The sequence below is a fragment of the Poecilia reticulata genome, linkage group LG19 (genome assembly GCF_000633615.1).
Source record: "Poecilia reticulata strain Guanapo linkage group LG19, Guppy_female_1.0+MT, whole genome shotgun sequence".
NCBI lineage: Eukaryota > Metazoa > Chordata > Actinopteri > Cyprinodontiformes > Poeciliidae > Poecilia > Poecilia reticulata.
The window spans coordinates 23,226,867-23,252,628 of NC_024349.1; the positions used below are offsets into that span (position 1 = coordinate 23,226,867).

A 25,762-nucleotide genomic window follows, 5' to 3' on the forward strand; every position below is an offset into this window, starting at 1 on the left:
AATTTAATTGAACAAAAAATAAGTTAGGTAGTAAATGGAAGGCATTCTGATACTGCATGCAGGCTGTAATGACCCACCACTGATATAGAAATGTGTATGAACCAGTTGGAAAAAGAAATCAGCTAAAATATTGGATAATGTGTGTTGCTCACATTTGGTATTTACTTCGGTCTAAAATTGATGCCTTATTTCCAAAACAAATTACATTTATGTTTATTATGGATTTAAAGTATAATGTAGACAATAGTACTGTTTTATAAAATTCAAAAGAAATAAAATGGTCTTTTTTCAAATTCCAACCACTCCAAACAAATTTATGCCAGCAGACGTAAACTACATTTTTAACTTTTATTTCCAAGTAGGAAACTGAAAAATTCTATTTCAGAAGTTGCTGCCTTACACATGACCAACACACTTACAAATGTAAAAAAATAAAATAAAAATAAAACAACCTGTCAGTAAGTAGAAAACCTGGTAACACTTTATTTGAATGGGGGTGAATAAGACTGTCATGACACTGTCATGAACATAACATAACGCCTGTCATGAACATGAATAAATCTTCATGAATATTTATGACTGTTGTCATAAAGCATCATTCGGTAAATTATGACCCTTTTAATACAAAGTTCACATTATTCAAAATGTCTTTGTTATGACAACTTGACATTAACCAAGAAATCATTACTGTTTTAACTTTACCTTTAATAACAAAAAGTTACCTAATTTTTAAAGTGCAATCAGTAATACTTTTATAACAAATTTATATCAGTAATGATTTCTTGGTTAATGTCAAGTTGTCATAACAAAGACATTTTGAATAATGTCAACTTTGTATTAAAAGGGTCATCATTTACTGAATGACGCTTTATGACAACAGTCATATTTATGACTGTTATTTATGACTATCATAAACATGATAAAACAGTATCATGTTTATGATACTGTCATAAACATGAAACTGTCATTCATGTTTATGACAGTATCATGTCAGTCTTATTCACCCCCTTCAAATAAAGTGTTACCAAAAACTTTCACATAAATTCAAATGCAGCATTGCTTTTGAATTGGCTCAAATTTAGCAAAGCCTAAGCTGAGCAGCTAACTCATTAAAAAACAAAATAACATAAGCATATTTTTTCTGATGTCAACGTTTTCTTTCTATTTTGGCTTGGAAATCGTTTCATTTCAGACACTTTCCGTGATAGATAGAAACGCTTCATAAAAGCACACTTGAGGGTGGATTTTTTCACTAAGATGGGAGTGTCAGAGTGAGCTCTGCAGCAAACAAAAAAGCGTTAAACAGGTCCAACAAGAGTTTGCTGTCAGATTTTTTTCTCTCTCAAGTGTTTAGAGTCTGGCGTGATTCACGATCCTGGCAGGTCAACCAGGCCTTGTCTTTACACTCATTTCCTGACCTCGCTTCAAGAGCTTCCTTATTATGTCTCCCATCAGGGAAACTCTGTCACACATACATACATGGCATTTTAAGATAAAATGACGTACACCGTTAGAAACCCCCGCTCCCCCCAAAAAACAACATTTTTCGAGCAGGAAATGGTGGCGGCCTGTCACACCACGCATGTCTTGGTGCTCACATATTTGCCTCTCTTGCCCTTGGTGGAGATCGTCTTGCTGCTCCTCACCGATCCTTTCTTTAACTGCACGTTGCTGGATGCACTGTCTGATGTCGTCTTCTTGCCAGACAAATCTTGCCTTAAGTTCTGGAGATTCTCGCAAGTGCTGTCATCCAGATCAAAGTTTTCCAGGTTGCAGCAGAACCACTTTACGGAGCTATAGAACAGCTCCACAATGCTAGAAAAGGCAGATAGGACCCCCACGCCAAAGTAGAAGTAGAGGAAGATCGTTTTCTCCATAGGGCGGGAGGTGAAGCAGTCAACGGTGTAGGGGCAGGGAAAGCGATTGCAGGGGTACTGGGCTGGCACCTCGAAGCTGTACAGCTTGCACTGTCCCACCAAGAAGCCCACCTCTGCTGCGATTCGAAAGATGACGTTTACGATGTACAGTCTCCTCAAACGGCGATCTTCTATGTAGTTCTGAAGGATGCTGCGCTTTGACTTGGGCTGCTTGGCTTTTTTGCTGTTATGATGTGTGGCGTACATGACGAAAACTAAGGACGGCGTTGCAATCAGAACTATGTGAAACACCCAAAATCTGTACTGTGAGATGGGGAACGCCTTGTCGTAGCACACCTGTTTACAGCCCGGCTGGAGGGTGTTGCAGGAAAACTCCAATTGTTCATCCTCAAACAGGTCGCTGGCCACAGTCCCCAGGATCACGATCCGAAACACGAGCATGAGGAAGAGCCAGAAGCGTCCAAGCATCGGAGCGTGGTCCTGGAGGCCTTCGAAGACGGTCCCGAGGAACCCCCATTCACCCATGGCTGCAGTGGTCAGGGATCTGTGCCTCGCACAGTGAAAAGTGTCTCTGGCTTAAAAAGAAACTGAAGGGAACAGTAATATATCCTGCTCAGGGCTGAAAGTCTGGTTCAAAGGTTACTTCAGGGTTCATTGTGTTGTTAATTGATCTGAAACCAAAAACAAAACCATAGATTAGAAAATTTATAATTCACAGATGTAAGATAATAAAGACTGACTTTCAGTCAACTTTCTGTTCATTACTTTGATTTACCGTGAAGGAAATATTCTGAGATTGTTACAGACTCAAAATCCAATAGTAATTTTGCTCAAATTTCATCTCAAATTAAAGTAGAACCCATTATGACATTACTTACAGCTTCTCTTTGTCCAGTTCTTTTCTGCCAAGAAACAAACAAAAAAATCTACGTATTCCCTCTTCAAATCGGAATCTTCTTTTAAAAATGATGTAGTCCTCAACCACCTGCTGCTTCTAAAACACACCGACTGCCTGTAGAGATGAAATGCCATGTCATTTACAGTACCTCCTGCGAGCTACAAGACGACAAAACAGGTCCGGTCTGATCTGTCCACATACTTGTTTCGACATGAAAGATTTTCTCTAAGGTGCCTCAATGGCTTAAAGATTGCGGGATAAACCCGGAGGCATTGCAAAAGCATGCCGGTCGCTAATGCCGCACAGGCCAGGCTTCGGCCAGGCTTCGGCCGGTCTCTCCAAATGGCTTGAGTATGAGGTTTGTCATGACTTATAATTGAGCGGGCGGCAACGCTTTTAAGGAAATTCCTTCTACGCCCTAATCTGCATCCAGAGTCCCAGGCAAGAGACGATGTTTACCCAAGAAAGGCAACTCTTGATGAACATTTCAAAGCGCTTCCTAAATGGCAGGAAGGATTTGTTTCATGTTGTACCACCAGTTTCCCTGATCACAAGGGGAAACACACGAAAACACATGATGTACAGTGGGAGAATCATAAATAAAATTAATTATAGAAACAGCTGGAAATCACAAGCACAATAATGAATAGCAAAATATTTACAGCTGGTGGTTAAAAGTTCACGGTTTGTTGTGCTCAGTGACAAAAGTTTCTGAACCAGAAATCACTTAGTGAATACAGAACACTTTGATTTCAGCAATTGCTGTGTTCAAGTTACCAGAACCAATGTATGTAAAGGTTTTGAGGTTAAGTCCTTGTGAAAATGTTTGTTGTAAAATATCACAGCTTTGCTCTCTCAGTCCTCTTTATCATTTTATCTTTTTTTTTTCAAAATCTTTCTCTTTCTTACTGTTTATTCAATGTCACATGCTGTTTTTTATTTATTTATTATTATGTAAAGCACCTTGAAATGCCTTGCTGCTGAAACGTGCTATACAAATAAAACTTGATTGTCAGTCACAGGCAGGTCACGTCACAAACATATGCACTCGCTGTGTTTCTATTGGCCTTAAAATTTGCTTAATGGAAACATGCCAATAAAAAAAAAAACGTTTTTGATAAGTTCTTTGTTAGGTTGAAGGTGTTTCTTTACAAAACTGCAATGGAAACATTTATCGCATCAAAAGTCACATGATGAACAGCCTGATTTTACTACTGATGGAAAAGACGAAGACAATGACAGGAAGTCGGAGGAGGTTCTTGGCGCCGCATTTTTTTTATGAATTATCGCATAAACTTACTCACGTGACATTTTAACTACATTTATTTAATGTAAACATCGCAATTGCAAACAATTTTTTTGACACTAGTGGAGTAGCAACAAAGTTTTGCTGACATTTGTAATGGAAAAGCAGCAACTGGTGCAAACAGATGACTGTAGCCACATGTTTACGAGGTATTGCTGCAAAATCAATTACATGATACGATGAGGTGACAATTTATTACCAACTATCCCTATAAACCGAAATTACCTGCATTGTGTCATAGCTGGGAAATCTATTCATTTCATACTTGTAAATCTTTATGTATAATCGGAATCATATTGATCTGAACTTTTATATCAGATTTGAAGGATTACTTTTGATATTTGTTGTGAATTTACAATAGCAGAAATTAAACTAAATATCTACCGGCACCAAATCGACATTTTTTTCTTACTGTTTGAAACTAAACCAGATCAAAATTCTTTTGTTTTATGTCAGTTAAAGTTGGCAAAATTATTTGTCAGCGAAAACATCTTTAGACTTTTTTTTTGTTGTTGTAGTTCTTTTCGTTGAATTCAGAAGTTTACATACATTTGGTATGTATCGGGAATAATTAACTGAAAACTAAGATTTTGGTTAAAAAAAAATATCTGAGAAATGTTTGACATATGAAACAGACCTAATTGTGATCATTCTAACGGACCTAAAACAAGAGGTTGGTCTGATTTACCGCGTTTTTATTTGATTTAATCAGGCACTCAGGAAACCACTGCAGTTGTTTCGAGCCAATTAGCTGATTAGCTTGCAATAAAGTTATTTGTAAGACAGATGCAATTAACTGTCTTTATTCAATCTCTTCACAATATTTTAATTTGGGTTTTCATAATCTGTCAGCCAGTCATCAAAAGCTAGAATTATTGTGTAAGAAACCTATATAGAAGCTTCTCTTTCTGAAATAAGTGACAGAAAATATCGAATTATTTTATATTCAAATTGACGTGTATTTGTAAAAAATATCTGAAAATTAACTTCATTTTTCAGATTTCATTTTTCCATACGTGAAACTTTTGTTTTTACTCTTCCGCGGACCGCGTCAGAGCCCTGGGAAGTAGGTCACGTTATACATGTTTGACATTTTTGAAGGGCTTCATCCCGTCAGAATTTCTCCGAAGCCGCGCTCTCATCAAAGGTTCGTTGTTCCTGTAATTAGTTTCTAACCGTCTGTATCTTAAGCCCCGCCCTCTCTCACTGCTTGGAACCAGATTTGCAGCTCAAACACAAAGTCCTGGCACGCGATTTCAAAACTCAGTACAAACTGTCTTTATTTTTACAACAATTATGAGTAACCACTGAAATATTTACAAGACATAACAGCACAAATTGTAAAACAGTCGAACAATTTTAGTAACTTCAAAACTAGAAGTTCTGCAGAAAAAAACACATTTATAAAAACTTTAACTCTTTATAAACTACAGTCACTTAGAGATGAGATCTGAGTTTCTCAAGCAGTGCGCAAAAGCATGAAATGTTTACCTAAGCTGTGTGTTATATCAAAATAAATCTTAAAAATGTTTTAAAAGTCTTCATCGGAGTCCGAGTCCATATTGTAGGTGACGGGTTTCCGAGCACGGGAGGGTTTATCCCGAGGTGCCACGGCAACAAGAGCCTCTTCCTCTTGGTCTGAAATCTGGAAGTTGTCATCTTCCATCCACTTCTTTGATTTCTACAAAAAATACTTAGATGGTTAACTTTTTGCAATAATGAGTTGAAGTAGAAATCAAGAGCTTTTTGTTAAGAGACCAACCTTTACGGCAGCCTGAGGTTTAGCCTTGAGACGCGACATGAGGTCGCCTGAGCTGCTGTCCGACTCGTCGCTGATCACCTGCTTCCGCTTCACAGCGGCTTTGCTTTGCTTTTTTGCTGGAATGCTCCCTGTATCCTCCGAGTCGCTGGAGCCAAAAGTGGGAATCTTTTTGGGAGCGGTCTTGGAGGAAGCTTTGGGTTTGGAGAGAGCATCTAGAATAGAAGGCTGCTTTTCATCTGGAGGGAAAAAAGGAAATTGTGACGTTTAAACTGATCAACGGATGAGGATTAAATTTCCGAATTTAAAACAGTTCACTGCATAAAATCCCAGTAAAAAAAATAAAAAGGATTTGGTGGTTGTAATGTGACAAAATGTCAAGTTCAATAGGTGGGAATAAGGAATGTAAACAATACTCATTAATCAATAACTTGTATCTGTAGTGACATAATGGTGGGATGTATAAACTGAACGTTCTCTGCTGTACCTGATGTCTTCTTCTTGGAGGCGGTGGGTTTCTTGGCTGGAGCTTTTTTGGCTGCCGTCTCTTTGGGTTTCTGTTGAGCTGGAGGTTTGGATGCTGGAGCCTCATCATCAGAGGAAACTGAAACCCAACCAGGAGGAAACAATTCACCTTCACATCTTTAGCTCAACACCAGCCAAAAGTAGCCGACAAGTTCTTACCAGATGACTTGGTTTCTGTCTTTTTAACCGTCGTTTTGCTCTTTACCGTCTTCTTCCTAAACATAAAAAAAAAAAGGAGACAGGACTGCAGGTGAGATAGCAGGGCTAAAACTGTGTGCGTGTGAAAGTTTCAGCTGGTTCTTCCTGCATACGCTGGCTCTGGAGCTTTGGGAGGGGGGGGTGGGGAGTAGACGTCGCTGTCCGACGCGGTGCTGGGCCCCAGGGCGAAGCTCGAATCCTCATCACTGATAACAGACTTCCTCTTTGGGGAACTCTTCTTTCCCCAGTCATCAAATTCATCTTCGCTGTCCGACAGGCTGTACTTCACCGGGGCTGGAGCGTTACGCAACAGAGGAGGGGGAGAGTTTAGAAACGCACTCATTTACAGAAATATTCTAAACAAGATTTAGAAATGACTGTGAAGGTTAGGAACAGCCTCTGCTGCAGGCGGTTGGAGATAAGAGTGAACACTGACTACATTCTTGGGGCGATTGGGATCTAGAGGGGCTAAGCTCTCAGTGAGGGATGCTGGGAAACATAATGAAGGAGATTCACCTTTAGTTTTGCGTTGCATGCGCTCCCTGGGGGCCGCCGCTTCCTCTGCCTCCATGTCACTTCCTGACGAGCCTTCAGACTCATCGTCCGACCACGGATTCTTCTTTGGCTTCTTGGCGACGGGCTTGAACTGAAGAGTGGTCTGCTTAGCAACTTTTGATGTGGCTGGAAGAAGATTTGTTTTACATTTTAATAAACACATATAGATGTAGTTAGAAGTGTTGCATCACGTATCCCTATGCCAGAAGTCATATGATCAATCATTTCCTCGTGTTCTCCGTTTCTGTTTGCGTATGAAAGCGTATTCATAGTGACCCATTTAAAGTCTTACTTGTTACTTTTTACCTTTGGAAATGTTTGCTGTTAGGTTTTGGTCAGGAGACATTTACGGAGTATTTCTGATGTTGATCTGTGGTCCACACAGGAAGTCTGTAGGTTCAGTTTTTGGTTCAACATAAGAACCGACTAAACGATAGTTCCTTAAGATAACCAGTTCTGTTGGCTCAGAATAACCCTTCAAGCACAGCTGTAGCTTCAAATGGTTTTTGCGTAACCATCCTTCAGGGCACTTCTGTAGCAACGAAGAGTAAAAATGCTCATCACAGTAAGGAGCCGTTGGGAACCAGTTTTGATGAGCATATTGTGCAACTCTACTTAAAGTACACCTCAATAAGAAAGATAAAACCAGGCATTATAAATGGATGACATGTCACAGCTACCTGCTTTACATGCAAATAAAAACAAAGGGCTCAAGACAAAGTGATCAACAGAACAGGTGTGATGACACGTTTCCTCAAGAAACAGACATCTGTTAGTGTTCCTGGTCCAGATGTGAAAGCCTTAAAATAAACCTCAAACCTGAAAAAAAAAAAAAGAAAATCTAGCTTTGAATTTCTTCAGTAGGAAGTGGGGTGAAAATAAATAAAAAACAAAAAAAACAAACAAAAACCCAAACCAATCCTTTAAAGGGCAGTACTTTGTTATAATCCATGTAATTTTATTGCATGGTTTCTATGACAATAAAGTTTATTAATATTATAATTGTGCATTTTCCAGTCACCATTTTATAGCACAATTAAGTAGCTGTGTCAACTTCAGGTGTTATAAAACAAATACTGTTTATATCAAATATGACAAGAAAGTTGTATTTGTAACTTAACACGTGGAAATTGGGTCTCTGTCTCTTTAAGAAGCTCCTGCTCTTTCTGAAACTCCGCCTTGAGGAAGTCATCACAACATGGCTCCTCTATTAACCCTTTAATGTTTTCATCAGTGATGCTCTGAGAAGTAGCTCCTATAACGAGCTCAGCAAATGCACCGTTCCACCAGGTGTTTGCTAATCGCTGCCGACTAGTCTGAAGGAGCTGAGTGGGAGACAAACAGGGAAAGGTTGCTGTGTGAGGCAGAAGCTTGAAAACTGCTGCTCTGAGGAGGAAGTTCTCCTCAAAGGCAGAACTAGGTCCACCCAGGCGTTTGAACATTTAAATAGTTGCCATGGAGATGAAAGGATTTCTCAAACATGCATCACAGCATCAAGGCACCTCTCTAGGTATGCGTTTTGGACGAGGGAATTGTATTAAAAGCAAAGATAAATCAATTTTACATAATACTGACTAATTTCTTTTCACCATAAACAGATGACATTGTATTTCCAACTGGTTGCTGATAAACTTTATTAGAACCGTGAGCTTTGATCCAATGAATATAAACGTGTGCATGTTGCTGATCCCATTGGAAGTTCAACTACAATTCAAACTTGGCACCCAGAATCCTCCAGGGTAACCAGATCTCAGCTGCCTGATTAACATGCAAACACACAGACAGCCACTTCAGAGAGACAATCAACACGACGTAAACAAAAGTTCCTGAAGCCCTGCAGACACTTTAAATCATTTGAGCTTTGATATTATTCCACAGACCAACATAGCTGAGATTCATCACAGTAGCTGGCTGAGTTCATTTTCTTTAGAAGTTTTATTTTATAACTTCATACACGAAGAAAACTGTTTTCATGTTGATGGTGCCTGAAGACAACTGTTAGTGGCAGGTCTGAATGTCGCTGACTGGTTTCATCAGCATGTGATTCTACTGAGCAGAGTATTTCTCAGGTCAGACACTGGAGGATCATATTTCAACAGTCCTGGATCACCAGTTCCACAACACTTACGAGTTTGTTGCTATATCACAAGATGAAAGAGAGGAGTAACATTTGTGGGTCGACTTCAACCCATTTATTCCTTTAAATAAAAAAAACCCTCCCAAGCAGGATGGATGCTGTTTTTTTCTCTTAAATGCTCTGGGAACCTTGTTGAAGCATGAAACTGTCATAATAGGACGATGTAGCCACAACTACATATCCCAGTAATTATCATGGAAGTTGTTATTTATAAACATGTCTGATTAACTTGTAAACAGAAGGTTGGAGTTCTCAGACACGTGTGTATCCATGGTTGCAGTATAAAATAGAAAAATCAACAAAATCATTGGTTTGCTCTCAACACCAAATGTTTGGAAACTTTACAGATGATCCTGGGTTTTTTTCTTCTCTAGTTTCACCATTTAGAAAACACTGAATACAGTTAAAATGAGAAGTGGCACGCATTGTGTTGAAATCTACTTGTAATGTGTTATATCTGTTTTGATTAGGCCTGTCGCGATAAACGATAAATCAATTAATCGGATGATAAATTAAACCTATCGACCTCATTTTAATTATCGTCTTTATCGTCTCTGCCAGCCTTTTTTCTTTCTCTCGACACTGAATGAAAAAAGGCTCAGCTCCGGTGCTCTCCACTGACCCTCCCTTCCTCATTTCCTTAGTCTAATGTCCAGCGCACATGACACGAGTTATCGGCCCATTTTCAAAACCTGACAGACACATTAGCTGACAGAAATCTTAGGTATAACGGTTCCATCGGGTTCGTCGTGCCGTGTGGTGTCCAGCCACATGGGCACAAAATAATGGCTACAAGTCCAGTTAACTAATTTTAAAATCMGGCATTAATCAATGCTTTACTAGAATCTACCTGTGATGCATGTGGCTAGAGTCAGCGTAAAGTCCTGACTGAATGAAAATCATTATAGCCTATTTATGTCACGTTAACAAAGAACAGCTGAAAACTTACCGGGTTTATCAACTGAGGTAGCAATTTGGCTCCAACTCCTCCCCTTTTCATTTCTATATTCTTTGCACAAAATGTTGAATAAACATTAATGATACCACAAATCATCTCCAATGTCCTCTGGACTTCGGGTTGCGCCGTGTCAGCTGTTTTGGATTCCCGTAGTAATTTCCCCTCAGAAAGCAGGAGGAGAATCCGCTCTTTCTGATTGGCTACCTGTCACATTCAACGGGCTGCATAAAGCTCCCAGTCAGGGAAAACCCCTGATTTAGATTGGAGCGGCCACGACAATCTACCGTAACACACCACACTGCAGGATGATCGGTTAGATCGGCCAACGATCTAAGATTGTCGTAAGGGGAAAATAGGGGCAAAAAATTGTGTAGTGTGAACTATTGCATTAGGTAGTCAGATGTGCCCGTTTTCTCTATTTAAATCAAGTGATTACTGAAGGGCAATATAGTATACCCTTCAGTTAATCTGCACTCTTTTGTTGAATGTAGTATTTATTTCCACTTTGGCTTTATGTTGTCTAGTTTTTATTCAAGTACATTTTTTGTTGATGGAGACTGAGAATCCATTTTATTTTTGGTTGTTTTATTTAGTTTATCAGTTCCAGTGTTACATGTTCTTTTGAAAATAAGGTGCATCTATCAGGAAATCGCATGTATTATTAGTCATTTCCATTAAATCAGTGTCAAAAGGTCTTGAAACAATATTATCGTTTATCGCAATAATTTTTTAGACAATTAATCGTCCAGCAAAATTTGTTATCGTGACAGGCCTAGTTTTGATATTTTATTGCACAGCGTTAAATTACATATATATTGATAAACAGATGTGAAAATAGATTAATCATAGATTATCAGAGCTACTTAGTTTTTTCTAAGATCCATATGTTCAATCAGGTCAAAATGTCAAGTATCCTGTCAACTAAAGGAGTCAAAACTAAGACTTTGCATCATATTCAGCCTTTCATGAATTCAATACATTTTTTCCATTTCATGACAATATATACCTGTATCATGATATATATTGTTGATTTATTGTCCATCTATAGTTTTGATGAATTCAATATGTGTGCAAATAAAGATTTTTGTTTAACTTGAAATTAAACATACTACTTTGATAAAGTAAACTAATATACGTTTAATTACATGTTTAAAAATGGAAGCAACAAGTGAGACCTCCAAGAAAGCTGGTTCAGTGGATCTCTGTTAGTAAAGTGAACAGAGTTCTCCTTACCTCTCTGTTTGGGTTCTGGTTTGGCTTTCTTGGCCAGCCGTGACGCCAAGCCCATTTCCTCTGGCTCCACGTTCTCCACCTCCTCATCAAATTCCATCTGCATCACCACGTCTTCGGTCTGTCACCAAGACGAAGGAAGAACGAAATGAGTTGGACTCCAGTAGCTGTAATAACCACCAGAGCATGTAGCAGCAGTGGCTAACCTTGACTTTCCTGCCTCTCCTGCCCTCTCCTTTCTTCAGGTCAGCCTTCCTGTTGGCCTCGGCCTTCATCGTGCTGGTGATGCGGGGAACGACCCGCCGGCCCTGCGGTGTGGGCAGCGTCTCCTTCTTCACCTTCACAGCTTTGCCTTTGCCGGCCCCCTTCACTGGGACGCCGTCGCTCTCCTTCTCTTTGGCCTCAATGCGCTAAGCAACGAGTAAAACCAGAGTTACTAAACCAAACTGAAAACTATTCATGTGGAGGAGCAGGCAGAAATACCTCCAGCTCCTCTGAGAACACAGCCAGGTCCTCCCTCCACAGGTCTTCTGGGCTCTTTTTCTTCAGGGTGTTCAGCTCAGTCATCTGTGTGGGACACAATCTAAACTTAGCTAAACCAACCAATACAGTCTTCTAGGTTTCAGTCAGTTTTTACAGGATTCCATCATGAAGATCAAATTTCATTTAAAACGGGGACACTGTGCTGAAAACACTTTGTTTTGCACCAGATTTAGCTGAAGCTAGTTTCCATCCGTTAGCAGGTGAGTTTTAAAACAGTCGAATATCAAAACCGATATACGATCACTGTATAGTCATGAGATTATAACAATATAAATAGGTCTGTCAGTATAAATTTTGGTGGATGATAAATTGTCCCAGGTTACTGCCAGTAAACTACAATATTGTTGTTTTGAGAGAATTTTCAAGTAATTTAATGGTAATGGAAGAACACGTTCTCAAAAATCAGTAAACTTTAAACTCTAAGGAACATTTAACACTGAAACTGGAAGACATTTTAAATATCCAAAATAATTAAACAAAGACAACAGAAACAACAAAAAAATGAATGAGATCTCTGTCAACAAAACTGTCCTTCAAAAACTGGCTATTGAGTCCAAATATGTTTACCATGACACCAGTTAATTTATCAGCTACACTGGTCACATCATGTCCACATCACTGCATACTGGCTGCCTGCAAACAGCAATGGTCCAAGAATCCAGCCGTGTGGGACACCCATGTTAATGAGCTTAGTAATGTAGTCACCTTAGCATCCCTCTGTCGGCACAGCTCCTCCTTCTTCTCCTTGGTGAGGAACCACATGGGCATGCTCAGCAGGTAGTTGTAGTCGGGTCCACTGTCATCCTCTTTTTCTGCTCCTTCCTCATCTTCGTCCTCCAACTCCTCCTCATTCTAAAAAAAACCCCCAAATAGAATAAAGATAGTACAGTGTAGGTTTGACGGTCTTGTTGCGTCAGCTAAATATTTCTTTAGAAAGGCTCCTACCTTTTCCTGAGCCCGTTTCCAAGCTTTAACTGGGTCCGAGTCGTAGCCCATTTTCTGAAGCATGCGAATCAGTTCCTTTTTAGGCTTGTTTTCTACAAGATGAGAGGGAATCAGAATGAGTTCAGGGTTCACCAAATGAAATGTAAAATGTCTTGAGGCCATTATGAATTTAATTTAAGACCTGTACCACAGCAGAAATGTAAAAAAGAAAAATCACAAATAAATAAATAGTATGGGTTGGTAACAGAAGTGAACCAATGGGAAAACGAACATCGTCCAGCCAACTGATGTTAAATTTGCACTCCTCCATAATGAATGAAAAAAGCTAAGTAGCTAGCAAGCAGGGGTATATTAGCAGCTATTTACAGTTAGCTGAAACTGCCTTGAGTCACAGAAGCAATGTTGTCTGCGCGCCATTCAAAGTTTTGCGTAACGTTAAAGTTCCACAAGAAAGAAAATCTACATTAGAATAAGACTAAATAGTTCTGCCACAACATAATTTAAGAGCTGTGATTTATTCATTTAAGGTCAGCTTGTTCACTGAATTCAAGATATTTTAAGGCCTTTAATATTAACATTAGGTATATAAAATTTAAGATATTTTGAGTGTGTCACCCTGAAGATAAAAGGAGAATTACTAATAACCTGCTAAATTTTTTTTACTGTTAACTGAAATACAAACAATTAAAACCTTGCATCTCTGGTTTTAGTTATTTGTTTTCTTGTGAAAATCAATGGTATTGATCATCCTTCACATCTGTTTGGACTTCCACTGCTACAAAGTAAGAATTTATATTTAAATGCCAGATGTTTTTGATGAGAGAATAACATAATGACATTGTGTAAAGCTCAAAAAAGTTTATTTTTACATAATGCTGCCCCTTTAAATGTCAAACATGCAACTTACCAATGACCAAGGTGCCCTGAATTTTCTCCAGGATGAAACGGGCCTGGTTTGACAGTTTGGCGCTTTCTGCTCCGAGCATCCCGGCCAGCCAGTCCTTCCTCAGGACATAGTATTTCATCCTTAACTCAAAAAAATCTTTGAGGATATCCTGAACAGACTCGTACTTCTTCAAGCTGCCCACATGGTCAAACAGAACCTAAAATGGGTGATATACGCAAAATTAATTTAAGTATTTGTATTTGTAGGTGCGTGACCCTAAGCTGCAGCCGTTACCATGGAGTTGCAGGTGAGCGGGCTCTGCAGCTTGAAGACTTTGTGGAGGCCGGCAGCCTCCGCCTCCCTCAGCTTCTCCTCAGACATCTTGATGACGAAGCGGACTGTGGTGTCCGTGTGGTACTCCTTATAGTCAGTGATCAGAGGAGGAACCTTCTCTGTTCCGTTCAACATCGGCTCCAGAACGTTCTCCTTGTAGGCCTAACGCATGACGCACAACGTTCAGTAAAACAAACTCGACATTCCGAGGAAAGAACACTTCCACTAAGCGGGTCTTTAACGTGTCTGGGCTTAAAACGACAGACCTGGGTCCAGGTTTTGACGGGTAACTCAGAGATCTCAATGGTGGTGGAATCAATGATGGCCACCTCGCCACTGTTCATGTACTGGTTATCCATCACCTGCTCGATCGTGCCTCTGAAGTTCTTGTAGTTTGGAAGCTAGGGGAGAGAAATAATAATTTATTCATCGGTTTTGAACTCTACGTGTGACATTTAGATATGCCTTTCAGTGTCTAGCAATTCAATTTGATTCGGAAATTATTTTCAATTCAGAAACCAATTTTTCTATTCAAAACAGTCTAGAGATTTTGCTTAAATTATGTTACTGACAAGGAAAAGACAATGTAAATGCAGAACATTTATTTAAAACTTATTCTATAAGTTTCCATACTGTACCAAATTCCTTATATATATTTTCCCCTGCATCATCTTCTCACCATGGGCAACGGTTCCTGGCCATTGAGCATCCGGTGAATGTTGCTGATGATCTCCCGGATGTCGTAGTTGGTAATCTTGCTGGCCCAGCCGGTCCCGATACCTTCAGAACCATTAATCAGCACAGTGGGGATGATGGGAATGTACCACTCGGGCTCAACGCGCTGATTATCGTCATAGTTGTACTTGAGCAGGTTGTCGTCCACTGCTGGGAAAACGAGGCGAGCCAAAGGGCTAAAAGCAGAAAAAAGACCAGACATTAGCGTTGCGTTGTAAATAACGACCCGGAGCGTCTTCGACTTGGAGCCGGTGAAAGCGTGTTGGGACCTGAGCATGGTGAAGATGTATCGAGGGCTGGCTGAGTCCTTGCCGCCGTGCAGCCTGGTTCCAAACTGTCCCAGAGGCTGCAGAAGGTTCATGTTGTTGCTGCCCACAAAGTTCTGGGCTAAACCGACGATGGTCATCATCAGAGATACCTGGGAATTAAGAATCAACTTTTAATTAAAATCAGAACTGATCACAATGTAAAGCAGGTAAAATAAAAATCTATTTCAAGCTGAAAATAATGAATTAATAACTATGATCAATGACTTTTTTAAAGTATTATTCTTTAACCCAAATAATATTTGATAATGGAGGTCAGGGCGATAAGGCTTAAAAATAAAAATTGCAGATTTATTTTCATACCAGATCCGATTTTAATCTACTTTTTTCTCACTTTCTTTTCTAAAAATCAAAATTACAAATGACAAATTTGTAATTTTAAATTTCAAATAAATAGAAGTTTTAAAACGTTTGTCAAAAAAAAGATGTCAGCCATCACTTTGGACTATAGAAACCCAACTTTCCATATTTTCCAAAAATGAAATCTTAAACCTTAAATGTGATTAATTGGTAAAATTGATTTATTGTAATCAAATTTTATTTTTATAGCACATTTCAGCAGCAAGGCATTTCAAGGTACTTTTCATAATTAAAGAAAAAACAAAAACAGCATGTGACATTGAATAAACAGTAAGAAAGAGAAAGATTATTGAAAAAAAAAAAAAAGAAGATAAAAACATACTTTTGTTACGGAATTTAAGCGCCTGTCGTCGCCAGACTCCGCAGTCCGTTTAACATGGGTAATCTGATTTACAGTCTCTCACCTCCCCATGGTGGTAGGCTGACATCTCAGCCACTGAGCCGGCCAGCTGGGCCACCTTCACCTCCCGTTTATCATTCCTCTTAAAACAGCAGTACAGCACCTTCCTCTGTCCTGGTTTCAACCCTTTAACACGCAGAACACCAGCATGTTACACCAACCTACTGGACTGAAGTCAGGTTTGTTTTTAAAGCACAGAAATAATTCCACTTACCATCCACCAAGCAAGGAATGGACCTCTCATTGTCAGAGTTGGAGAAAAGAACGAGCTCCTTGTTGACGAAGTCATTGTAAGACAAGGACTTTGTTGACTGACCATACAGGTAGTCCTGGAAACCAGGTAGACGTGTGATGTTTCATTTAAAATACTATAAAGCAGTAAGTTTATTAAACCATTGGGCCTTTACCTCTGGAAGGTTGTGCTCCCTGCGCTGGCGCCTGTTGTTCATGAAGTTGGTGAGCCATTCTTTCCTCTCATCCACCTTCTTCTTGCTAAAGGCCTATCAAACAATGTCAATCCATCAAATGTGAGACAAACTATTAGTTATATCCATCAGCATGTCAGAGACAGATTAGGAAGATCTTACAAGGGTGATAGCTTCGTCATCTGCAGGGCCAGAATACTTAAAGGGGATACGATGTCTCTGCATATCCAAGAAGTACTCCTTGGCTTCCTGTGATGTGCTGGTTCCCAAACCTGGAGGGATTGTGCAGCACAATAAAAGAAGTTATAGAAATAAAACAGAATCAACAGCCAGAAACTGTATTCTTGACAATAACTGCGCTGCTTACTTGTCTGTGTTCTACTACCACACAGGGGTTTGGAACAAACCTTTGTAGTATTTGATTTTCCAGGATCTGTGGTTAGGCTGGCCCTCCTTCCATGCGTTGAATTCAGGGATGCTGTAGAAGGACAGCTGGCTTTTCTTGAAAGATACCTAAAGGAATGGAAAAAATGATTCTGTACAGGAAAACTGGACAAAAGTAGAAAATGGAAAAACAAATGTTACCAAAAAATGTATTCTATACCGTTTTTGACACTAGGGGGCAGTGCTGTTATAAACATGGTGGGCCTTATGAAATCCTTGTTCCATGTGGTTTGATAAACTCCACTGAAACTCAAAATTGTGAGCTTCAGCTGAGTTATTCAACTTAAAACAACTAAAACTGTAACAATTACGTGTGTGGGTCTGTAAGTAATGATCATTTTAGTCATTTATTATTTTTGACAACTAACTGGATACAAAAATAGGAACATTAGTCAGATTTTTCATTTAGGCCCCTCTGTTTTTAAACAATAAAATATTTTTATTCCCTAAAATTCAACAACAGCATTCCTTTAGTGAGTGCTGGCTCATTTGTACAGATAAAGAAAATATATTTTCAACAACATGTGAAAAGCTCAGGCCTTTCTGTTGGACTTGACATCAACATAGCACAGGGCTAACCTGTTGATAGATTAATAACTGAACAGAAAAAGTGATTAATAGGAGATTTTTTTTTTTTTTAATACAGAATTTGAACCAGGTGAAGTTAAAACTGCCATTTGATGAGTTCTGGGTAAAATGCATTTACAGACAGTTTTTTCTGTTAAATGCAAAACATTAAAAATTTTTGTACAGTTTTTGCTTACTGTCATATTTTCAGCCATTTTTTTAGTCTGTATACTACAGCAAACAATTAATTGATACATACATTGAGGATTATTTTTGATAATCGACTCATCACGATTAATCGCTACAGCCCTAATCTTGAGTCCATTTACCTTGATGATGGGTGTGATGAACTCTTCTAGAAAGTTGTGGCGAAGCAGCGACGGCCAGTTGTGATGGATGAAGTTGATCAACAAGCCCTTAATGTGGGATCCATCTTGATCCTGTCAAAACAACACAATTCAGTCTCATTGTAAAGATATGTGGAAACTGATGTCAATGGTTCTGCAAAACTTTTCATAGCTTTTAAATTTTACAGTCCTGTTAATGTTGGTGTAAACAGTAAGGGTCATCGGACCAAAGCTCTCTGTGCTTACAATGCGTCTACATATTGTTGCTTCTATTGGGCATCAGTTGGCAGTTCATGGCTTACACCACAGACAGATGGAGTAAATACAGGACGGACAAAGGGAATGACAGACAGATTCATTAAAGAATAGATGGACAAATACAAAGGTAAATGAATGAAAAGATTTTTATTATGCTGACATGAGCCAGGCAATTCTGAACATAAAAAAAAAAAGAATAAGATGCTAGGTCACCTGATCTGTCATGATCATGATCTTCCCGTAACGTAGCGTCTTCAGGGATTCTGGGTCACTGTAGTTTTTCTTGTACTGAAGACCGAGGATCTTGATGATATTGTTGATTTCAGCATTTTCCATAATCTGAGAAAGAAAACGACAAAAAAGTTATCCTCAGTTCTCCATGCTAGACTTGGTTTTCTGATGAAACCAGTCAATGTGTTCAAGCTTTGAATGCCACAAACGTAATTCAGCAAAAACCTTTAAAGGGGCAGCATTATGTGCTTTAAAGGCACATAGTTAATTGATTATGCTATAAAATGGCACCTTCAGTTGTTATAAAAATGCTATACATTAAAAATGACTTTGTAATTTAAACGGCTTGAAATTGGGCATCTGTTTCTTTAAAAAAACCCATGCTCTACCTACAGGAAGTCATCATAGCAGCACTCCTCTATAAACCCTTTAACAACGTTTTTACTAGCGTTGCACTGAGAAGCAGCTCCTATAATGATCTCAGCAAATGAACAGTTCCACCAGGTGTTTGCTAATTGCTGCTAGCTAGTCTGAAGGAGCAGAATGGGGGGGTTGAAGGAGAGAGAAGCTCAAAAGCTTGGAAACTGCAGCTTTGCCTTGAAGGAGGCACTAGGTCCACCCAGCCGTTTTTCACAGCCGAGTGGTTGCCACAGGAGATTAAAGGCATGTTTTTGATTGGGGATGCAAAGTTGAAAAGAAAAGTGGATTTTATATAACACTGCCCCCCTTTGACTCTCTACCACCTCTGGTCTGAACTTCCTGCTGTGAAGCGCCACCTGTTTGTGAGAAGCCTCCCGGACGTTGAGCATCTTTCCCCTGAGGGGGAACACACCGAAGCGGTCCCGTCCAACCACTCCCAGCCCAGACACAGCCAGCGTCTTGGCTGAGTCTCCCTCAGTGAGGATCAATGTGCAGCCAATGGAGTTTTTCCCACCTGTCAGAAAACGGTTAACACTGAATGGCTGCAGTTTCAGTTTTGTTTCTTTTTAAATGATAACAGAGGTGAGAGACATTACCTGCATCGTTGGCGTCGTCCAGTTTCGGGACTCCTTTGATCTTGGTGTGCTTCACCGCTGAGCATTTCTTGTTGAGCTGAGACTGAGCTTTGAACTTCACCCAGTTCATGATGCTTTCCACGATCCCACATCCTGTGGCCTACAAGGACGAATGAACAAGGAGCGTTTAGAGACAGACGGATGGATATCAGAGTTCTACACAAACTGCTTTGTTAAACCAGCACCTGTTTTATGAATTTGTCACCCAGTGGACAAGTGGAGCCAAACTTCTTCTGCAGTAGAGTCATATTCTCTTTCGTCTGAGAGTCAAAAGTGGGGTTTTCGATCAGGCAGTTGACAAACAGCCACATGTGGTTTTTCACCTAGAAAGACAAAGACATGTAGGAAATGAGGCTGCAGCTAATGATTATTTTAGCAACTGATGGCTATCAATTATTCTAAGCAAATAAAATTGGCACAATAAAAATCTCAATCATGATCTTATTATATACAAGGTTAGAAATACAAAAAAAAAAATTATCTTTTTTTTTTTTAAATAAGCACTTTATTGCCTAAAATAAATCAGCATTTGTTTATGGTAAATTTGATTATTTGTAGCAGTGGATGCATTTGCAACTAAAGAAAAAATATTTTTAACAATAAAGGCCTAAAAAAAACATGTATCATGATACAAGCGTTTCACATCAGTTTATATTTATAATTATTGATTAGTTTTTTTTTTATTTTAAATATCTGAAATACGGGTTAGGGTACTTCAGATATCAGATATCCGCCAAACTGGTGACAGTCCTCTTCCTGGTTTATCCAGGTTTTTTTTTTTTTAAGCAGTTATCAGGCAGGATGGCAAAACCTTAAACTGCTGCTGCAGCAAGTTACTCAACAGGTTGTTGCTAGGTAACCAAAGAGTGAGTGAGTTGATGCCACCAGCCTTGCATAGCGGGCCTAGAGGTTGAGCTGCTAACGCCTTTCCTCTGCCTACATCCCCCAGAATGCTGTGTGGGTCTTGATTGGAGTTCAGCAAAAAAAACATTGGACATTCTATCAGATGTACAAAGTATCATCTATTGATATGATCACGTGTCCATAGCAATGTATATTGTTACTGATTAATTGTCCAGCCCTTCATCAACATGTTTGATTTTATATATAGAAAAGAAGGAGAAACAGGAAGAACTGGATTTAAAGTACAAGCTAAAATTTGAAACAACGTGAGTCCATGGAAAACTTGTCATTTTTACAAGAAAAATATTAGAACAGAAAATGTAAATCGAAATACCTGGAAAGGCTTGACAGTCACGCCGGCTTTGTTCTTCTTCTTCACCACTTCGATGAGCTTTCCAACCACCTGGTCAGCCACATAGTCTGTGTGTCTGCCTCCCTGAGAGCCAAAGGAAACAATCAGCACATCTCATTAACATAAGAAACGTTTTCAGTCAGAAATGACAGAGTTCTGGAGAGCAGCCAGATCTGAACTTAGCTACCAAAACACAGCCAGTCAGTTCAGCTGTACATTCTTACAAAAACAAAGAACGTCAACAATCTTACAGCTGATGATGAAGTTATGAATATGAGGTAATACCTTTGTGGTAGCAATGCTGTTGACGAAGCTGACTTGCTGGAAGCCTTTCTCGCTCATGGTGAGACAGACCTCCCAGCGCTCATTGACCACCTCATGGACCACAGAGAGGGGACTGCCCAGCTCGTCCACCTTGTCCTTCACATACATGTCCACATAGCTGCGAAAACCTGACACCTGGGGCGGAACAGCAGGATAGTTTAAAAGCTTTGATCCAAGGGCATCTAGAGGCCAAATATGGCAGAGAGAAAGATTTTTTATTTATTTATGATTTTGTATTTATCCTGCAACTACTGACAAAAACTCAAGATACATTGCCTCATATCAAAGATAATGGACGCAGTCTGATATTAAAGGAATATACAAAGGACCGTGTTTTGAAGAAATTCAACTCTACAACTCTAGGTTTCCTTTTTTCCTCCCTATTCAGACTTTAAAAATGGTCTAATCAAATCCAATATTCTAGACCATGGGTCAGAAACTTCATCAATAACTAAGTGCCATGTTTGCCTTCTTTCCAGCTCAACAGCATTTGTTTAGAGACACAAAAGCAACATGACTCATCAATGAGAAAAAGCTTGTCTCTATAAGACCTGCTATAGGATATTTGTTCAGATTTTTAAACCATTTCATTTTTGGGTTTATTACTATGATGGAATATTAGGACTATACTAAGGAAAAATGTAAATTACAAGGATAAAAACATCAAATCTCAAGAAGAATAAAGTCAAAATCCTACAAGAATAAAATCAAAACAAGACTATTTTTGTAGGATTCCAACTTTATTCTCTTAATATTTTGACTGTATTTTTGTTATTTTATCATCTTAGCAATATCCTAATAATCCGTGGTGTAATACATTTTGTTCTGGAATTTAATAAACAATTTTGTCAATGAGGTGTTAAATTTTTGTAAACTTTTGAACTTCAGTGCAAAAAAAAGAAAGAAAAGTTTGTCATACTTACACTATTAATGTTATTCTTTGGGGAAATCTTATGAATATATTGCACAAAAACACCCAAGAAAAATTGTTAAAGATAGCATTCATAGCATGATTACCTTTACATTTTAAAATACTGTTAAATTCTCTAGTAGTTTTGACCGAAGTTATTATGAGGCAGAGTAATTCTAGAGTGAAGACTGTAGGAAGCCTGTAGCTATATACAGAATTAAAGATTAGGCAGGAAATCTACAAAACAAGAAATGTTGATTTCGTTTTAACCTGATATATTTTAACATCAGTTAACCTAAGTTAAAGTTGGCTTTTGAGGAGACAGTCCGCAGGAAGATGCACAAAAGCTAGTTGTTTTTAAATTCAAGTCAAAATCCTCCTAAATTCTGACCTGAAACTAGTCAAATTAAACACCCTGCAGGGGGGAACCTGAACCAGCAGGGACTTACAGGCAGCCTCTTGTTGTTGAAGAACACTTTGACTCCCTTGGAGGAGCCAGCGATGTCGTACGCTCTCCTGGTCATCAGAGCCACCGTGTCTTTGTCCAGGATGCTCATCTTAAACTTGGCCAGGTCCGGCATGAAGGTGATGCAAGTGTACTCCTCTCCTTCAAAAGGTTTGATGCTGGCGTCTCCCGCTCTGCCCATGTTGTCGTACCAGGTCTGTGGTAACAGAGTACTGATGTTAAACTGAATTTTCTCCTTTTAGAAAACAAATAAACAGATCAATATAACTCATAGCTCCTCCCACCTTCTTGAAAACCTTCTTGGACTCCTTACAAGCCGTCTCCACGGTGAACTTTGTACTGAAGATATTGCAAAGTTTGGCGCCGTATCCGTTACGGCCACCTACATGAAAACAAGGAGGAAATTATTTTCCAGCATTATTTTTTTTTTTTTAAACTTGATGTTGGAAATAAATCAATTAATCGCACAATAAATTAAAACGAGTCGGATAAACTCCGTGTACATTTCTCTCTTTCTACCAAAACATGGATGACACAAGTCTTCAGTTTGGTGATTTGGTCTCAACTAGTTAAATATTTTAAGAAAACTTTTATGTGCAGATTTCAGTATTTATTTTATTAGTCATTTTGGGTGTTTGGTTTATTTATTTTGGATATTTAAAATATCTTACTGTTCCAGGGTTACATGTGCATTGGAAATTAAAGTTGCGTAGCTGCAGTATTAGGCCATCATATAATTTGGAAATGGTCTCAAAACAATAATATTATTTATCGCAATACTTTCTGGGACAACTTATCATCCAGCAAAGTTTGCTGGCCTAATCAAAAACAATAAACACAACACAATCAGCCTCACCCGTGACCTTCTTCTCCTCGTCGTCATAGTTACTGGACGTGAGGAGCTGCCCAAAGATGAGCGCAGGCACGTAGACCTTCTCCACCTTGTGCTCCACTACTGGGATCCCCTTCCCGTTATTCCACACGCTGATGGTGTTGTTCTCCCTACAAAGAAATGCTCGTTACCGTCCAATTTCTCTGTGAGGAACAATGAGCTGCAGTGTAAATTGATGAGCAGAGATGACTCACACGTCGATGTTGACTCGGATGCAGGACATGCTCTTGTCCCTTTGCTTATTGTCGGCTGCATTTACTATCAGAAGAAGAAAAAAAACTTTTAATAAAAGAAAAGGGAACACAACACGGGATGATTGACGTTGCTCTTCTTTTTAAAGTCGTAAATATTAATCACTCACCGAGTATCTCATCAAAAATCTTGTAGAGCCCAGGAACAAACGTCACGTCGCGGCAGTTCAGTCCTACGCCCTCATCATACACCCACATTTGCTGGGGAAAGATGCCAATTAGCGATTACAGCGATGCGCACGCGCACTACGTTAGGCGCTCTCAATCAACCTCCTGCAGCGCCAAAAGTGACAACACACAAAATCTTGGAAAACAGTGAGGTGATTTCTTACTTGGCTGACAGGCTCTACAGAGCCTATGTAGGTGTCTGGCCTGAGCAGAATGTGCTCCAGCTGCGTCTTCTTCTGGTAGATCCTCTCCACCGACAGTCGCTTCGGATCCTTCTTTGTCTTTTCCAGCGGCTTATTTTCCAAAAAGGCCTGCAGGACACGCCATAAAGTTTGACTAAGTTGATTATATCCACACAATTAATAACTATTCAATCAACTCCAAGTCTGACTTGATTCAATCTGATTGGCTTCCTTCGACAATTTTTTTTCTTTTCTGTCTGGCCGAAAACGATATTTTGCTTCAACCCTATGTGTTTTGTAACTTTAAAATGAATAGCTAATGTGTGTATATATATATATATATATATATATATATATATATATATATAAGTATAAATGAACTAGAATGTAATATAATGTGACTGGACTGTTTACATGTGTCTGTACACCAAATATGTCTTGCAAAGTGCAATTAAACGCCGTTTATTGTGAATTATTTGCATAATTCAATGTTTTGTGCTGAAAATACAGGTTTACTCGTTTTGTTAAACTCTCGTTTTCCCTTTTGTTGTCCTGTTCTGTGTTGTGTATTTCTTTCAAAAGCTGTGATGCATCAAAAAGTTGCAAAAATGGTAGCATTAATTTCATAAAAACGAGTCAAGCATATTTATCTTGATGTTTATCTGCTCTTTACATTTAAAAGTTTAACAACTTTCATAACAGTAAATTAATGTTACACGAATGCATGCTAACAAATTTTACACAACCGGTATAAAAGTAGCACGGTTAGCTAAATAAATACTTGTTTGCAACATTTTCAATAGGAAAGAAAGGATATCTTGTTATTTTGTGCATGTTATGTGCTTGGACACAAACTATAGGAACAATAAAATTACCTGTTTTTTTCCTCTACCCTCCATGATTTGTATTTGTAGCTTTTTAGTTTGCGAGCTAAAGTCTTGCTATGGTCGTTAACAATTACACACGTTGCTAGGTTGCTAACTTTAACCACTCAGTAGCAGTAAGCTCGCAACTAAAAGTTACAAGTAGAACATGTGACATTAACGTTACCTTCAGTGGTTGAGCCATTCTTCTGGCGCTTTGTGCTTCCAACAATCTAAATAAAATACGTCTAAACCTGGAGAAGCAACTTTTAAATGAGTGAAACTCCGAACTAAACCCTACCGTAAGCAAATTGGACCTTGTTTAAAAATTTGAATTTTGAGCAAGCAGCTCCCGCTCGCTGCTTTGGCCAATTAGACGAGAGAACATTGCGACCCAGACTATTTTCCTCCAATGAGGGACACAAACCAAACGCCAACCAATAGTTTGCAGAAAAAGTAACATTAACCCGCCGCTTGGATATCTTCACAGGCTAATCAGCATGAGTCCTGGGATTTCTGCTTTCTTTCGTCCACACTTTCAATAGTATTTTCTTCAGCGCAATGAAACTGGAAGTTTCTATTACAAACAACAGCTACATTATAGTAAACAACTGTTTAATATATGTAAAAAAAAATTAAAAAAAAAGTAAAAGGGTTTACAACATGTGGCTCTGGAGCCTCAAGTGTCTCTTTACTTTCCACAATGGCTCTTTAATAACTTTAGCTAAAAATTATGAACTAAATAATGTTTATAAGTTAATGTAATAAGTAAAAATTTGGGTAGTTATTTTTCTTTCCTGTGGAATAATAGTACTGAATTTCCACAACTGAGTGACACTAAAAGTATTATATTTTATCTTCTTTTACTGCCAGAGTAGGAAACCAGTTGTTTTTTCAAGAAGTTTACAAACTTCACATAGAAGAAAATTTTGCAAGATACTTTTCCTTTTATTTTAAAACTTGAAAATAGAAATAATATGATGATTCTTTAAAGACTGACTATAAATTCCCTATTTATCAAAAAAAAATAAGCTGCCTTTTTCAAAAAGTAAAAGAACATTTGTAGTTCCAAAGAACTTTTATGTAGAGGCGCTAAGCGTAAAACGGCTCTCTGGGTTGTAACGGCTGCAGTCTCCTGTTCAGTCAAATGTTT

General features: G+C 38.8%; 2 protein-coding genes across 3 annotated transcripts; both read right to left on the reverse strand.

Moving 5' to 3' along the window:
* Window positions 1-888: 888 nt before the first annotated feature.
* LOC103481987 (gap junction delta-3 protein) lies at window positions 889-3,099 on the reverse strand. Its single transcript, XM_008437859.1, has 2 exons — window positions 2,756-3,099; window positions 889-2,548 (listed from the first exon to the last, which is right to left on the reverse strand). Exon 2 carries the CDS (start codon window positions 2,400-2,402, stop codon window positions 1,572-1,574), a length of 831 nt encoding a protein of 276 aa, XP_008436081.1. The 5' UTR covers window positions 2,403-2,548; window positions 2,756-3,099; the 3' UTR covers window positions 889-1,571.
* A 2,236-nt stretch (window positions 3,100-5,335) lies between these two features.
* On the reverse strand, window positions 5,336-25,041 carry top2a (DNA topoisomerase II alpha). Of its 2 annotated transcripts, none has more exons than XM_008437861.2 (35): window positions 24,797-25,041; window positions 23,729-23,875; window positions 23,507-23,597; window positions 23,340-23,403; window positions 23,110-23,255; window positions 22,538-22,635; window positions 22,237-22,449; window positions 20,839-21,012; window positions 20,536-20,637; window positions 19,484-19,621; window positions 19,260-19,398; window positions 19,020-19,177; window positions 18,226-18,351; window positions 17,737-17,847; window positions 16,804-16,909; window positions 16,559-16,668; window positions 16,379-16,471; window positions 16,186-16,300; window positions 15,976-16,097; window positions 15,155-15,303; window positions 14,830-15,061; window positions 14,417-14,551; window positions 14,112-14,312; window positions 13,839-14,034; window positions 12,932-13,023; window positions 12,692-12,838; window positions 11,927-12,010; window positions 11,650-11,853; window positions 11,447-11,564; window positions 7,080-7,244; window positions 6,677-6,857; window positions 6,525-6,580; window positions 6,328-6,444; window positions 5,844-6,079; window positions 5,336-5,762 (listed from the first exon to the last, which is right to left on the reverse strand). In XM_008437861.2, exons 1-35 carry the CDS (start codon window positions 24,812-24,814, stop codon window positions 5,613-5,615), a joined length of 4,734 nt encoding a protein of 1,577 aa, XP_008436083.1. In that variant the 5' UTR covers window positions 24,815-25,041; the 3' UTR covers window positions 5,336-5,612. The 2 variants fall into 2 exon arrangements, with proteins under 2 accessions (XP_008436083.1, XP_008436082.1); XM_008437860.2 differs by lacking the exon at window positions 24,797-25,041 and adding an exon at window positions 24,622-24,710.
* Window positions 25,042-25,762: the final 721 nt, after the last annotated feature.